Source organism: Protobothrops mucrosquamatus, unplaced genomic scaffold, assembly GCF_001527695.2.
Source record: "Protobothrops mucrosquamatus isolate PMUCROS unplaced genomic scaffold, P.Mucros_1.0 scaffold1273, whole genome shotgun sequence".
Classification (NCBI taxonomy): Eukaryota; Metazoa; Chordata; class Lepidosauria; order Squamata; family Viperidae; genus Protobothrops; species Protobothrops mucrosquamatus.
In genome coordinates, this window is record NW_015387479.1 from 422,065 (window position 1) to 434,952 (window position 12,888).

A 12,888-nucleotide genomic window follows, 5' to 3' on the forward strand; every position below is an offset into this window, starting at 1 on the left:
GTGAAAGGAATATTATTTATTTAAGTGCAGTCAAACCATTTGCTCCTGGTGATGTTTTGCTAATGAAAATGACTTTATTCTTGACAGAGACATTTCACAAATGGAGCCCAACTCCTGCTAGGTTCTCAGCTAGCTTTTTAAAACTACTTTTAGGGAGGAGAAGCAGAACGGAGATAAAATAAGCAATAACCACCTCATTATCTAAAATAGTGTGGTGCATTCCCCATTACTAATTGGAATGAAAAATAATGGAAATGCCTTGTTATATTTATTTCCAAACATTAAAACTTCCAGATGCTTTATATTTACTTCCATACAGTAAAACTTCCAGAAGCTTTATATTTATTTCCCAACATTAAAACTTCCAGACGCTTTATATTTATTTCCAAACATTAAAATTTCTAGAGTTTCTAGAATGGAATATTCAGACTCCATCATTGGAATATTAGAGAGGAGATCTCAAGATACTTTCAGTCCGGGAGAATCTTTAGGGCCATGGTGGCGAACCTATGGCACGTGTGCCACAGGTGGCACGCAGAGCCCTCTCTGTGGTCACGGGTGCCCTCGCCCCAGTCCTAGGCCTTCAGCTGGGTTTTATAAAACTTTTTCGTTTTAGGCCTCCACCGCCGTGTGCAAAAAAAAAAAAGGTTCAATCAATCAATCAATTTCAACTTCTTGCAGGAAAAAAAAAGATTTTGCAAAGTTGGAATTGATTGATTGAACTTTTTAGTCCCACCCAGTCTGCCGTTACCACTGCAGCCACGCCCACACAAGGGGCCACACCCATCCAATTGGCCACACCCACCCAATGGGCCATGTCCACCCAGCACCCGATGATACATAAGTGGGTTTTGGGTTGCAGTTTGGGCACTCGGTCTCTAAAAGGTTCGCCATCACTGCTTTAGGGCATCGAAAAAGCCACGATGGTAAACATGACTGTATGAAGTCATATCTGCTTTTTATGTATTTTGCATGTGCAAGAACCTAAAAAAAGGATTAAGGCTTTCATTGTGCAACTATAATTGCCATCTTGACTTTTTTGAAACCCCTCATCCACCACAGTCAGTATTCTCTTTCTGTTTTTCTCTACACAAGTGCATACACACATACAGATGAATAAAAAAATCTACAATTGGAGAGATTGGGGTGACCACCTCTCTCAAGACTCTTCTATGCCAAATGCTTAAAAGCAATATCCAGATGTTGCCTAAATATTCATGGTTGTTTAGGAAACTTCTACCAAATCTCCTCGACAAAAAAACCTTGTTATTCTGTTTTTTTTATTCTACAAAAAATTAACTGATCAAAAAATTCCAATGCATGGAAATATTTAAGATAGGGCATACTTTGCGACTTTTGAAAAAAGATAAATCTTTGCAACATTTTTTAGCAGTGCTACTCATAAGAGAGACAAATTAACCTTAATGCATTACAGAAGATTTTAGTGAAAGGAGAAAGATCAAGTTTTCATGGTATGTACTCAGTTCATATGGAGCACTTAACTATGACTATTTATGCCCACAATCTCTGTGCCTGTTTCTTGGCCTTTTCCCAGTATCTTTTCTCTGCCACGTCCCTGTGAGGTTATCTACATCTTAAGAACAAACCTAAATCATTTATTTGTTTAGCAATATGCTTAGGACTACCGCCTTTTAGCTTACTAAACTTCAAAGAACAAGAGGTATAACATTGTACATAGAGAATGTCTCTGTGCAGAATGCTACCCATAAGTTATTTGAAGCTGCTGCCTCATCTTAGAGATAATAATGAAAAGAAATGAGAAACAGGGCTGCATTTCCTTGAGGGTGGAACCACACACACACACAAACCTGTATGTATGTATGTATGTATGTTTGTATGTATGTAAAGCCAGTTTGGTCTAGTGGTTAAGGCATGAGGCTAGAAAGCGGGAGACTATGAGTTCTAGTCTCACCTTAGCCATGAAAGTCAACAGGCTGACTTTGAGCCAGTCAGTTTCTCTCAGCCCAACCCACCTGACAGGGTGTTGTTCTAGAAAAAATAGTAGAAGGAAGGTGTGTTGGATATGTTTGCTGTCTTGAGTTATAGGTAAAATATAATGCAGGTGGGATACAAATATTTTTTTACATACATATATACATTTATACATACATACCTGCAATGTATACATATGTGTGCATGTGTGTCTGTGTATGTATGTGCATAACTCTATCTCTGTCTCTATTCCTTCCTGTTTTCCTCCTGATTTTCAGGAGTTGCCACTTGCTTATTAGGAAGCATTAACATATCTCCTTCCTATGCTAGTCTCAATATTGACTCCTAAAGCAATAAAACAAATTTTTATGAAGCATTTTAGGGTTGCATATAGTTTAAGAACAATGTGGCCAAGCTTCAATAGATTTTTTTAAAAAATCTTCATTAAGACTTTTAGGACCTCCTGTATAAATGAGACACACAATGAAAACTCATTTAAACTAACCTCCAATTAATTTATTTAACCTCTAATTGTAGGGAAGAGGGTTCCATTATTCGTTAAAGTCTGGTAAATAAAAAAACCCATCATGGCAATAAAGCCAAAGATGCAAACTATGATACTTGGGTCAATTATATTACTATATGGGTATGATTGCATAATTTGTGCTAATCACAAACTGGTGTTATTGTTGAATTGGCATAAATTGCAATGGAATTTGATCTGTGGCATGAGAAATCTGTGGTATCAAGTCCTAGAAAATCTAAGTTTCAGTGAACCAGGAAACTAAAGAGGAGATCTTGTTGGCTTATTCTTCTAGGTTCCAGCTAAATTGTCTGTTTTATTTTGTGTTCTTAATGTGCTGCGTGTGTAATTATTCTTTCAAGCAGTTGAAGAAATAAACTTATAAAATTTCTCCCTAAAGTTTGGAAAAGGGGAGAGCTGGTCTGCACTCCAGATACCAGTTTCTAGAAATTTGTTTTATAGTTGCTTACCCAGACCAGAAATGTGCTTCCGACCCCGCACGTTACATTTATTCTGTGTTTACAAAGATTGAATGTATTACTTGATTTTATTTCATCTTTTCTGCACAAAGAAGACAGATCCCAAAAATTAAAAATAGGATTACTGCAAAGTGGCAAAGAAAGGTGGAATTTGTAAAAGAAAACTAATGATTTTGAGAAATATTGCTATCTGAAGTTTTCTCGGGCAAAGACATTCAATAATGAGAAAATCTTTATCTATTGATATTTTGATAGCTACGTAGCCACTAAAAATATGGCACATCCATTAAATAGTGGCAGTTGTGCATTGGAAAAATGTAGAAAAAAGAAATGGAACTTTGGTTTTTATTCTTCCCTACATTGAACTATCCAGGAAGAAAATTAAATTAATGGCATTAACACACTAGCTACTTATGGACAGATCCCTATTGCTGAGCTGATCTATTCTCCATTCTTCGTTGACGTAGTTTGGCATGAAATATGCTGCCCCATAGCGGATCCCTATCTTGTCTCTATTGCCTCTCTTCCTGGTCACTTCTAGATGTCCCTCCAACAGATTTTGTACAGACTTTCAGGATGCTTTTGGACAATGCTGGAATAAGGGATGAAACACAGAGGAAAGAAAAGTTACTTCAAGCCCATATACCACCACCAAGTACAAATTGGGGAAAGCCCTAAGGAAAGGAACATTGTATTTGGCTTCGCACACCACGTAATACTGGTCCCTTACCAATTTTCATATTTCCTAAGCTTCTTGATCATGCCTTGTTCCACCATCAGCTCCAAGACCTTTTTGTTCTCATCCTCTGATCCGTCACAGATATGGATGGCCTTTGGTTGGCACAGCTTGGCATTGCTTTCAATGAAGTTTCTCACGTTGGGTGCCAGGCTCTTCAAGTCCCCTTGGACCACTTTTGGAGTGGCATTCATTCGTGTTTGCACTTGGGGTGGCATTGCCTGTTTTTTTTTTTTTTACAAGTGATGATGATAATGAGAATATTTAGCCTAGGAGATGAATTGCAAATTATAGAGAGGAAAAAGATAGTGTGTTGCCTTTAATTCATTAAAATTTATAACTGTTTAGCAAAAAAAAAAATTTAAGGAGATAAGAATGGATACTGCCTTCAACTGAACTAAACCAAACAAATGGATGTACTATCTACAGCAAGGGGTGAACAACCTGTTACTCACTAGATGTTTTGAAACTATCTCTACCAATCCTTGGTCATTGGCTGAGTTAGAACTGATAGGTTCTGGAATCCAACAAATCTGAAGAAAATACTAGCAGTATCCCAAACTCAAAACATCAAGAATAGAAGAGAAACACCAGGATTTTTTGCATGGTATGAATATGTTCTATCACCAATTTATAACTTTTCTCAAAAAAAAAGAAGCATTTTTTTTCAGACTAAGCAATACAAGTCATCACAAATCAATTCACAATGCACAAAAAAACGTAAATCATTTTTTTTTAAATCAAAATATCAAAACGCATGCAGGTGTTATATATGTAAATACTTACTTTACCGGAGTAGTTTCAATTCTTAGTTTTGGAGAAGATTTAGTTGGTCCTTTCAGAGAACATGATGCTGCTTATTAAAATTCTTCCTGGGACTTCTGGTTTTCCTTCCTTAAATACTCTGTCTTGCTTAGTCCCTCCCACCTCTCAAGGTAAAGGGGGCTTGTCTCTTCAATCACCCCAGGGAAAAGTTCTTCTGACATCTTGCCAAGGATGGATATCCGCAGAAACATCCGACAAACAGTAGTCACAAAGGGGTTATCATTTAACAGGCTCAATTAATGAGTGTTTGAAGTAGATGCTCTTCAGACCTCTTGTCTTCTCAGTGTTTTTTTTTTAAAGTCCCTCTTACGAAATGCCTTGGCTTGACCAACCTTTGGCCCAGTTCTAGCCCTGATTGGAGAGAGGGGGGGGGAACCTGTCGTCATTTCTCAGTAGAAGTGAAAGGCTGAGCACACACAGCAGATGGTTGCAGCAGCTGAGACTGAGGACACTTCTGTGTAGTATTTAGAAAAGCAGGTTTTGTCGTCACAGTAACGGCCTGTTGGCTGCGAACTGGAGGCTTTCCCTGGGTGTGTTTTCTACCCTTTGGATTCTCCCTAAGAGAAGAAGAAAAGAGGAGGACTAAATAGCAATTCAAGAGCAGCCAAGGCAATGTTTGCATTCTGTTCACATCTCATGGTTCCCATATTCTGGATGAACGGAAACATTTTAATTTGGCTTGGAAGAAAGGTCAGAGGTGCATTGCTTTGGATACTTCTTCCAATCTTGCTTTGTTTTCAGGGAACCAAGTTGCTCTCTCATCTTCCAGTCTAGATCTCAGTGGATTCAACTATTTCCTTCCTTTCCTGTTTTTCCAAAAGTAGGGAGAATCACTCATTTCCGGGAAAAATGGCCCCAAATATTTTCCTACCTGAGCTGTAAATCAAGCTGCTGTCCTTTTCCCATTCATGTGCGAAGGTCAAGTGGACTCTTAGCTGTGCCCTTCTTCAACATGGATGGTGGGCAGAATTATCCCTTGCCCTGAAGGAGATATGTTGAGCAGGCGGTCTCTGAGACAAGATGGAAAGGAGGAGTAAGCAGATCACGTAGAAGATCAAGATGTACTCTTTATCAAGAGTTCTAGAGAGGATAAGGAATACAGGTAGTCCTTGACTTACAACCATTCATTTAGTGACTGTTCGAAATTACAACAGCATTGAAAAAAGTTGACATGATTGTTTTTCACATGGTCTTTGCAGCCTCTTCATAGTCATGTGATCAAAATTTAGAAGCTTGGCAACTGGCATGTATTTATGACGGTTGCAATGTCCCAGGGTGATTGTGATCACCTTTTGCAACTTCTGGGGAAGCAGGATTCACTTAACAATGTGTGACTAACTTAACAACTGTAGCAAGAGGTAAAAGGGGACCAAACTCACTTAACAAATGTTTCACTTAGCAACATAAATTTTGGGCTCAATTGTGGTTGTAGGGCGAGGACCATCTGTATGGCTTTGAGTTACAGCAAGGCAGATTTCAGTCAAATGACAGGGGAAAAAAATTCCTAGCAGTTTGATTGGGGAACCAATTACTAGAAAGGTGGGGATTCAAGTCCCCAAGTCCCCCAAATAAGGACTGGGGAGCCTTTGTCAGGGATGCCTTAATATCTTAAGATTAAAAGTACATCAAATAAATAAATCTATTAGATGCGGTCAAATAGTCAAGATGGCAGCCAAAATGGTATGCCTGGAGCACCATCAGGTTTTTTTATATGGATTGCATGGGTGGTGCTTTGATCATCTCCTGTGAATATCCCAGGGGCGAAATCAACCTCAGAGGAAAGATCTATATGACCATCTAAATCAGGGGTTCTCAACCTTGGCAACTTTAAGACTTGTGGACTTCAATTCCCAGAATTCCTCAGCCAGCAAAGCTGGCTGAGGAATTCTGGGAGTTGAAGTCCACAAGTCTTAAAGTTGCCAAGGTTGAGAACCCCTGATCTAAATGCTGTGGAACAGGAGAACTGAAAGCGGACAATCACTGCTCTTAGAAAATGGGCAAATAAACATAAATCAATCTGTGCTTCTCAACTGACATGGTGAAATTTTGCTTCTTTCCCTCTATCGTCATGGAAGCCTGGAGAAAAACTGGGGTCAAAAAAAAAAAAATGTGGGTAGATGAGAGAAACTCAGGAAACGGAATCTAATGGAGAAGTGATCAGATGCGCTCAACTGAAGCCCATAATCTGGATAACTTTTTTCTCAGCAACATCAATCAGATATATCCTGTGTCCTATAGTTGGTGTGTAGCAGCATAGCATTGACAATAACGGTCAACATCTGCAAGATAATGGCAGTGGCTGTGCAATTAAAGCTGTGCTTTTCTTTTTATGTATACTTCACCCTGCCTTTTTTGACCATCCCTTTCCAATGCCAAAAGTATCTTGAAAATAAATGGGGGAAAAAGAGAAGTTCCACACACAGGGTTGGATGCACAAGGAAAAACCTTTTTTACAGGGGAAGAAAATGTAATATAGTACACATCGTACTGAAATTTGTACCAAAGATTTCATTATAATATTAGCAAAGCTGATGATAAAGGTAGAAATGTAGGCCTGTCTTAACTCTGTTGAAAATGTTTTACTTGCAGCAATTTCCCCCCAAAGACAGGCCAAAGTATAGAAGTTCAGCAAGTGCAGAATGAATGGAAAGATAATTGTGTCACTGCCTCAGCAGAATTGCATAACTGAGTGCCTAAAGCCTTGTATTTAGATTATTCTTAAAAGAATTCTCCTTCTTAAAAAGAATTAAATGCAATTATGGAGCAAGAAAAATGAATCTAAATGGTAAGGGGGTGGGATTATCTCACCCCGAATAGAAAGATGACTATAGTTGAGGCTTTTTAAAGTAGAGACGCTAATAAAGAGAGAAGTGACAGAAATGGATCTAATAATGCAAAATGCTCACACATTTCCCCCTTTTCTTCTTACATATTAGAATTTGTCCAATGAGTTTGAACTTGTGGACAATTCACAGTCAAAGTTAAAGTACAGAATTTGACTAACACGGTGCAAAGCTAAACCAAAGAACTTCCAACAAGAATTGGGGTGAAGGCCACTAAGATGACTTTAGAAGAGACTGCATTAATTCATGGAAACAGGTTATCAGCATCTGCTAGATATGATGACCTCTAGGATCAGAGGCAGCATAACTCTGAGTACATCCCTTGCTGGACAATAACAGAAGTTGGACTAAAGCAGCTTTAACCTGATCTCCTCAGGTTCTTTTATGCTCTGTCAATAACTCAGTAACTAACAGTTGAGCAAGTAATTGTGTCAATAAATAACATATGCTCAATTCCATATGAATACTGAACGGCAGGGGTAGGCAATAAGGGAAAAGCACATTCATGGTTCCCAAACGCACTTGGCTAGTTGCTGGGTGAAACACAGTATACTGTTCAAAACAGACCTTCAATGATCCCCATGGACAACAAAAGATGTTATGTCCCATATATTAAAAGTTTAAGGTGAGAGATTTTCAGAAATCAGGAGACATTGCTACCATTTCATTGGCATTGGAAAGATGGTGGCCATTTCCCCAAGAGACTTACTGTATAGCATCTTCAAACCATCACTCAGCCATCACTGAAGTGATAAAAAAAAATCCCAGTCCTCATTACTACAGATACTTCTCAGCTTACAACCATTTGCTTAGTGACTGTTTGAAATTACAACGGCATTGAAAAAAGTGACTTATGACTGGTTTTCACACTTAAGACAATTTCAGTGTCCTCCATGGCCATGTGGTCAAAATTGGCAACTGGCATGTACTTATGACTGTTGCAGTGTTCCAGGGACATGTGATCACCTTTTGTGATCTTCTGACAAGCAGTGGGGAACCAGATTCACTGAACAGCTGCAGTGACTCATTTAACAACTGTGGCAAGAAAGGTCATAAAATGAGGAAAAATTCACTTCACAACTATCTTGCTTAGCAACAGAAATTTTGGGCTATATTGTGGTCATAAGTTGAGGATTACCTGTTTCTTTGGCCCAAAGATGATCAGAGGATTATTATGTCATATTAAGAGATACACGTGCATATACACCAGATCTAAACATTTATGGTTCTTGATGTGGTCACTAGTTGAGTCGAGGAATTGGTAGTTATTTCTCCATTGCTGCTAGAGTGAAAATGGAAATACCTGTTCTTTGCATGCCTGTCTGGATGTCCCTAGGGACAAATTTGGCCACTAAAGTTCTATAACAGATGTTATTATGTAGGTACATATGCAGGTTCATGTGTGTGAATGTTTAAGTGTAATGGGAACTTTCTAATCTGTATGGCCCATAGATTAGGGGTAACTACTGAGACCATCAAAGAAATCATGATGGTGGCTGAAACTATTAGCTTGATTTTTTTTTTAAAATCTCCCCTGCTGACACAACTGATGCAGGAAATAAATAGTTAAAGCTGCAATGAAGCCAGAAATTGGTGATGTTTATCCTTGAAAGAATTTTGTGTGAACCCATAATTAACCAAAGTGTCGGGCAGAATTGTGTGGTTAAACATAAACCTACAGAAGTTAACAGTTTTATTTCCAAAGGCAGGAATGGGAAAATTAAAGTCCATATTAGAATTTTTTTCCCATTCAAGTTAAAAAATACTAAGAAAAGGTGTTCAAAGGATATTTCCCTGAAATCTTGGAGTAGATACTAGCCAAAGTAGCCAAAACTGAAGCTACTCAAAAAACCAATGGTCCCGTTTACTATAAAGCATGAAAAATTGCTCTTTGGTGCATAAATTAAGAAGCTGCAAAATCCAACCTTTCTTATTGTGGAATCATATATATATATATATATACACACACACACATACATATATACGCATATACATACATACATACATACATGCATGCATACATACATACATACAGACAGACAGACAGATAGACAGACACACACACACACACACACAAACATAAAATCTACAGAACTACTCTGGCAAGGTTCTGAGAGGGTTAAATCATTAAATGTTTGATTAATAAAATTTGGTGGAAGAACTGAAACTACGGTTCCCCCAATCCTAATTTATATGAAAAACAAATTTGTTTCACAGAAGCTTAAGACACTGTCTTCTCTTGAGTTCGTCCATTGATCCATCTGGCACAGTGCTTTCGACAACAATTAGCGGGATCTCTCTGGAACTGGTGACTTTTTCAGCCCTATTTGATGATGTTGGCTTTTTTGCATGCAAAGCAGGCACCCTAGCATTGACCTACATACAAAGGCTTCTTTTCCTAGAATTTAAATTGCTATATTACTGGGCTGGATAAATCTATTAGATTGCTGCAAATAATAAAAAAAAATCTAGCCTCATGCATATCACTGGGCAGTTTAAAACTCTTGATCAGTTTTTAACCAAAGATCAATGACTGATGAATCTCAAAAGTGTCTTCATGATCACCTTCTAGAGTCTTTTGTTATATTTTCCAAACCTAAGGATGAAAACAGTGAAGCAACGTGGCGTGTCTTTGATGACACCGAGGCCAAACATATTTGATAAAATGTAAGCCCTAAAAAGCAAGGAAGGATAAAAGAAATTGCAGGTTGCACTAAAAGGGTTATTTGCTTTGAGGAAAGGTCAAAAAAAAAAAAATTAGAGCACCAGAATTCCCACATTTTGAACTTACATGCAAAATAAACATGAGCACAGAACATAGTTCCAAATGTTTGTGGTATTATGTGCAAGAGTACTTAAAATTTTTTGAAGAGCTCTTTCCCCTTCCTTTTAGACTGGCAGATAAATATGTTAACTTTCTGAGTGGAGAGAGAGAAATATATACAAGGGAGGGAGGGAGGGAGGGAGGGAGGGAGGAAGGAAGGAAGGAAGGAAGGAAGGAAGGAAGGAAGGAAGGAAGGAAGGAAGGAAAAAATATCAATAAAAGCTTGCAATTTTCAATTCTAAAACAAGCATTTATATAAACTAATTCTATATTAAAGAATTAAAATATTCCACAATCTTGTTTTGCTGGAGATTTTCTTTTGGTATGCTGCCAAGTAAAGCATCAGTCTCTGGCGTCATTTTAAGAGATTATCGGCAATTTAGAAAATATAAAAAAGTATGGGTAACTGCAACATTGCACTTTCTTAAGAAATTGTGTTTAACAGTCTAGATAAAAACAAAAACAAAACCAACAGCTGTTGCAAGCTATTGTGAAAGCCAGCAACCAGGAAAGAGAGCAACGTTGTGGAATTGTTGGTTGGTTGGTTGGTTGGTACAAGTCAATGGCAGCAATTTCTGAAGAGTTCCCACAACATTCTTGCAACATTTGAAATATGTCCACCACCTTTATATTTCCCACAGGTTGATCCAAAGCTGTGGTCAAAGCGGGAGGAAAAAAATGTAGCTTCAGTTTAAATCAAGCTACATATATATTTACGTCTACTGTAGAAAATGTGAAATTGCTTTACATCTGCCTGAAAAGAAATTCAATTGTCTTATTGGCCCTTAAGCAACATCAAAAGTGAAGGTATCAGCCATTTTATTTTTAGGGGATTTTTCCCCCTCATTCATTCATTCTCCACACTGAGCTGATATGACTGCATTTTCTAGCTTTACTCAAATCTCTCTTTCATGGATAGTTACAATAAACTGTGTTCTCATAGTATATATCTTATCTTTAATGGTAACCTTGCGTTAAACCAGTGGTTCTCAACCTGTGGGTCGGGACCCCATTTGGGGTCGATCGACCATTTCATGGGGGTCGCCAAGCAAGGCTGTCCGCCATTTTTTTGTCCGCCATTTTTTTTCCCTTTTCCGGCGGGTGCCTTACCTCCCTTGAGCTGGGCCAGCTGGTGGTCGGCCTGCTCCGTCTCTGCCGCTTGCCAGCTACGCCTCGGCCGGCACAGGGGGTGGAACCACGCATGCACGGCGCTCCCGGGCAGGGAAAGTCCTCGACTTACGACCGGTTGGGTAGTCCTCGACTTACGACCGGTTTAGTCCTCAACTTACGACCGGTTTAGTCCTCGACTTACGACCAGTTTAGTCCTCGACTTACGACCGGTTGGGGTCGCGGCATTAAAAAGGTTGAGAACCACTGCGTTAAACCCTTACCTTATGTTAAGTTTAGGGCTACCATGTCAACGCTTGAGAAAATGTGGAGACAGTTTAAAGGCAGCAAAACGTTTGAAGATGTCTTAAATTTTTAACAACTAAAGACGGGCTTGTAACAGCTGGAGGGCAGGGGGATACTATCTCCTACTTGCTGAAATGTTTTCTTCCTGATTATCAATGTGACCACCAGTTGCTAATGGATTGAGAAAGACTTTGCTTATTACGTAGAAAAACACTGTACCTTCTGATATTCAATAGCTATCGCTCTAGCTATACGCTCAGATGGGCCAAAAGCCCAATATTAAAAAAGTTAAAAGACAAATTTACTAGCTAGTAAAGATAATGAATGAAATTCAAATAACAGAAACAATGCCCAGGATATGGGGAGAAGCATATATAATCTTAAGAAGAAGATTATAGAAGAAAGGAATGACAGACTGAATAATTTCTTTACTAAATGTTGATTACAGGATATTTACTACTTATTGACTAAATGTATAGGGAAATGCATTCCTGGATTGACCTAAGGACATCAGACAGGCTATATTCCAGAGAGGAAGATGTTAGACCAATGATGGCTGGGTGTGGCCAATTGGGTGGGTGTGGCCCATTGGGTGGGCGAGGCTGCAGTGGTAACGGCAGACTGGGTGGGACTAAAAAGTTCAATCAATCAATTCCAACTTTGCAAGATCTTTTTTTCCCCCGCGAGAAGTTGAAATTAACTGATTGATTGAATCTTTTTTTTTTGCACATGGCGGCGGAGGCCTAAAGTGAAAAGGTTTTATAAAACCCAGCTGAAGGCGACGGCGCGCGTGCCCACAGAGAGGGCTCTGAGTGCCGCCTCTGGCACCCGTGCCATAGGTTCGCCACCACTGTGTTAGACAATAGATTTATCATAAATGCAACAGAATATATCTAGACTAAGACAAAGAAGGCAGCAACAATATTTTTAGATGCAGAAAAAGCTTTTGACATTATATATATATATATATATAAACAATAAAAGGCAAATACTATAATAAATGGAACCTTTTCTACACATTTTTCAATATGTAAAAGTACAAGGCAAAGATCTCTATCCTCTTTCTCCTATACTATAGTAATTGCTTTGGTACTCCCAGCCAACAAAATCTGAAAAGATAAACAAATAACCAGGATTAAAAGTCAAGGAGAATATACATAAAATGAAGTGCCAGGCAGATGATATGGTCAATGAACTATAGGTTAATGAGGATTACTTTATATGACTGTATCCAAGGAAAGATGTACAGTGAAAATGAACAGTGCTGGTTGGGATCTACCTCAAAAGGACAG

At 38.6% G+C, this 12,888-nt stretch overlaps 1 protein-coding gene across 1 annotated transcript in view; it reads right to left on the reverse strand.

Moving 5' to 3' along the window:
• Nucleotides 1–4,902, reverse strand: part of LOC107292144 (phosphoenolpyruvate carboxykinase, cytosolic [GTP]) — a 17,584-nt gene extending 12,682 nt beyond the window's left edge. Inside the window, exon 1 of the mRNA XM_015821208.1 lies at nucleotides 4,893–4,902. Coding sequence (XP_015676694.1) covers nucleotides 4,893–4,902 — 10 coding nt within the window. The remainder of the gene's footprint in view (nucleotides 1–4,892) is intronic.
• Between the last annotated feature and the right edge of the window lie 7,986 nt (nucleotides 4,903–12,888).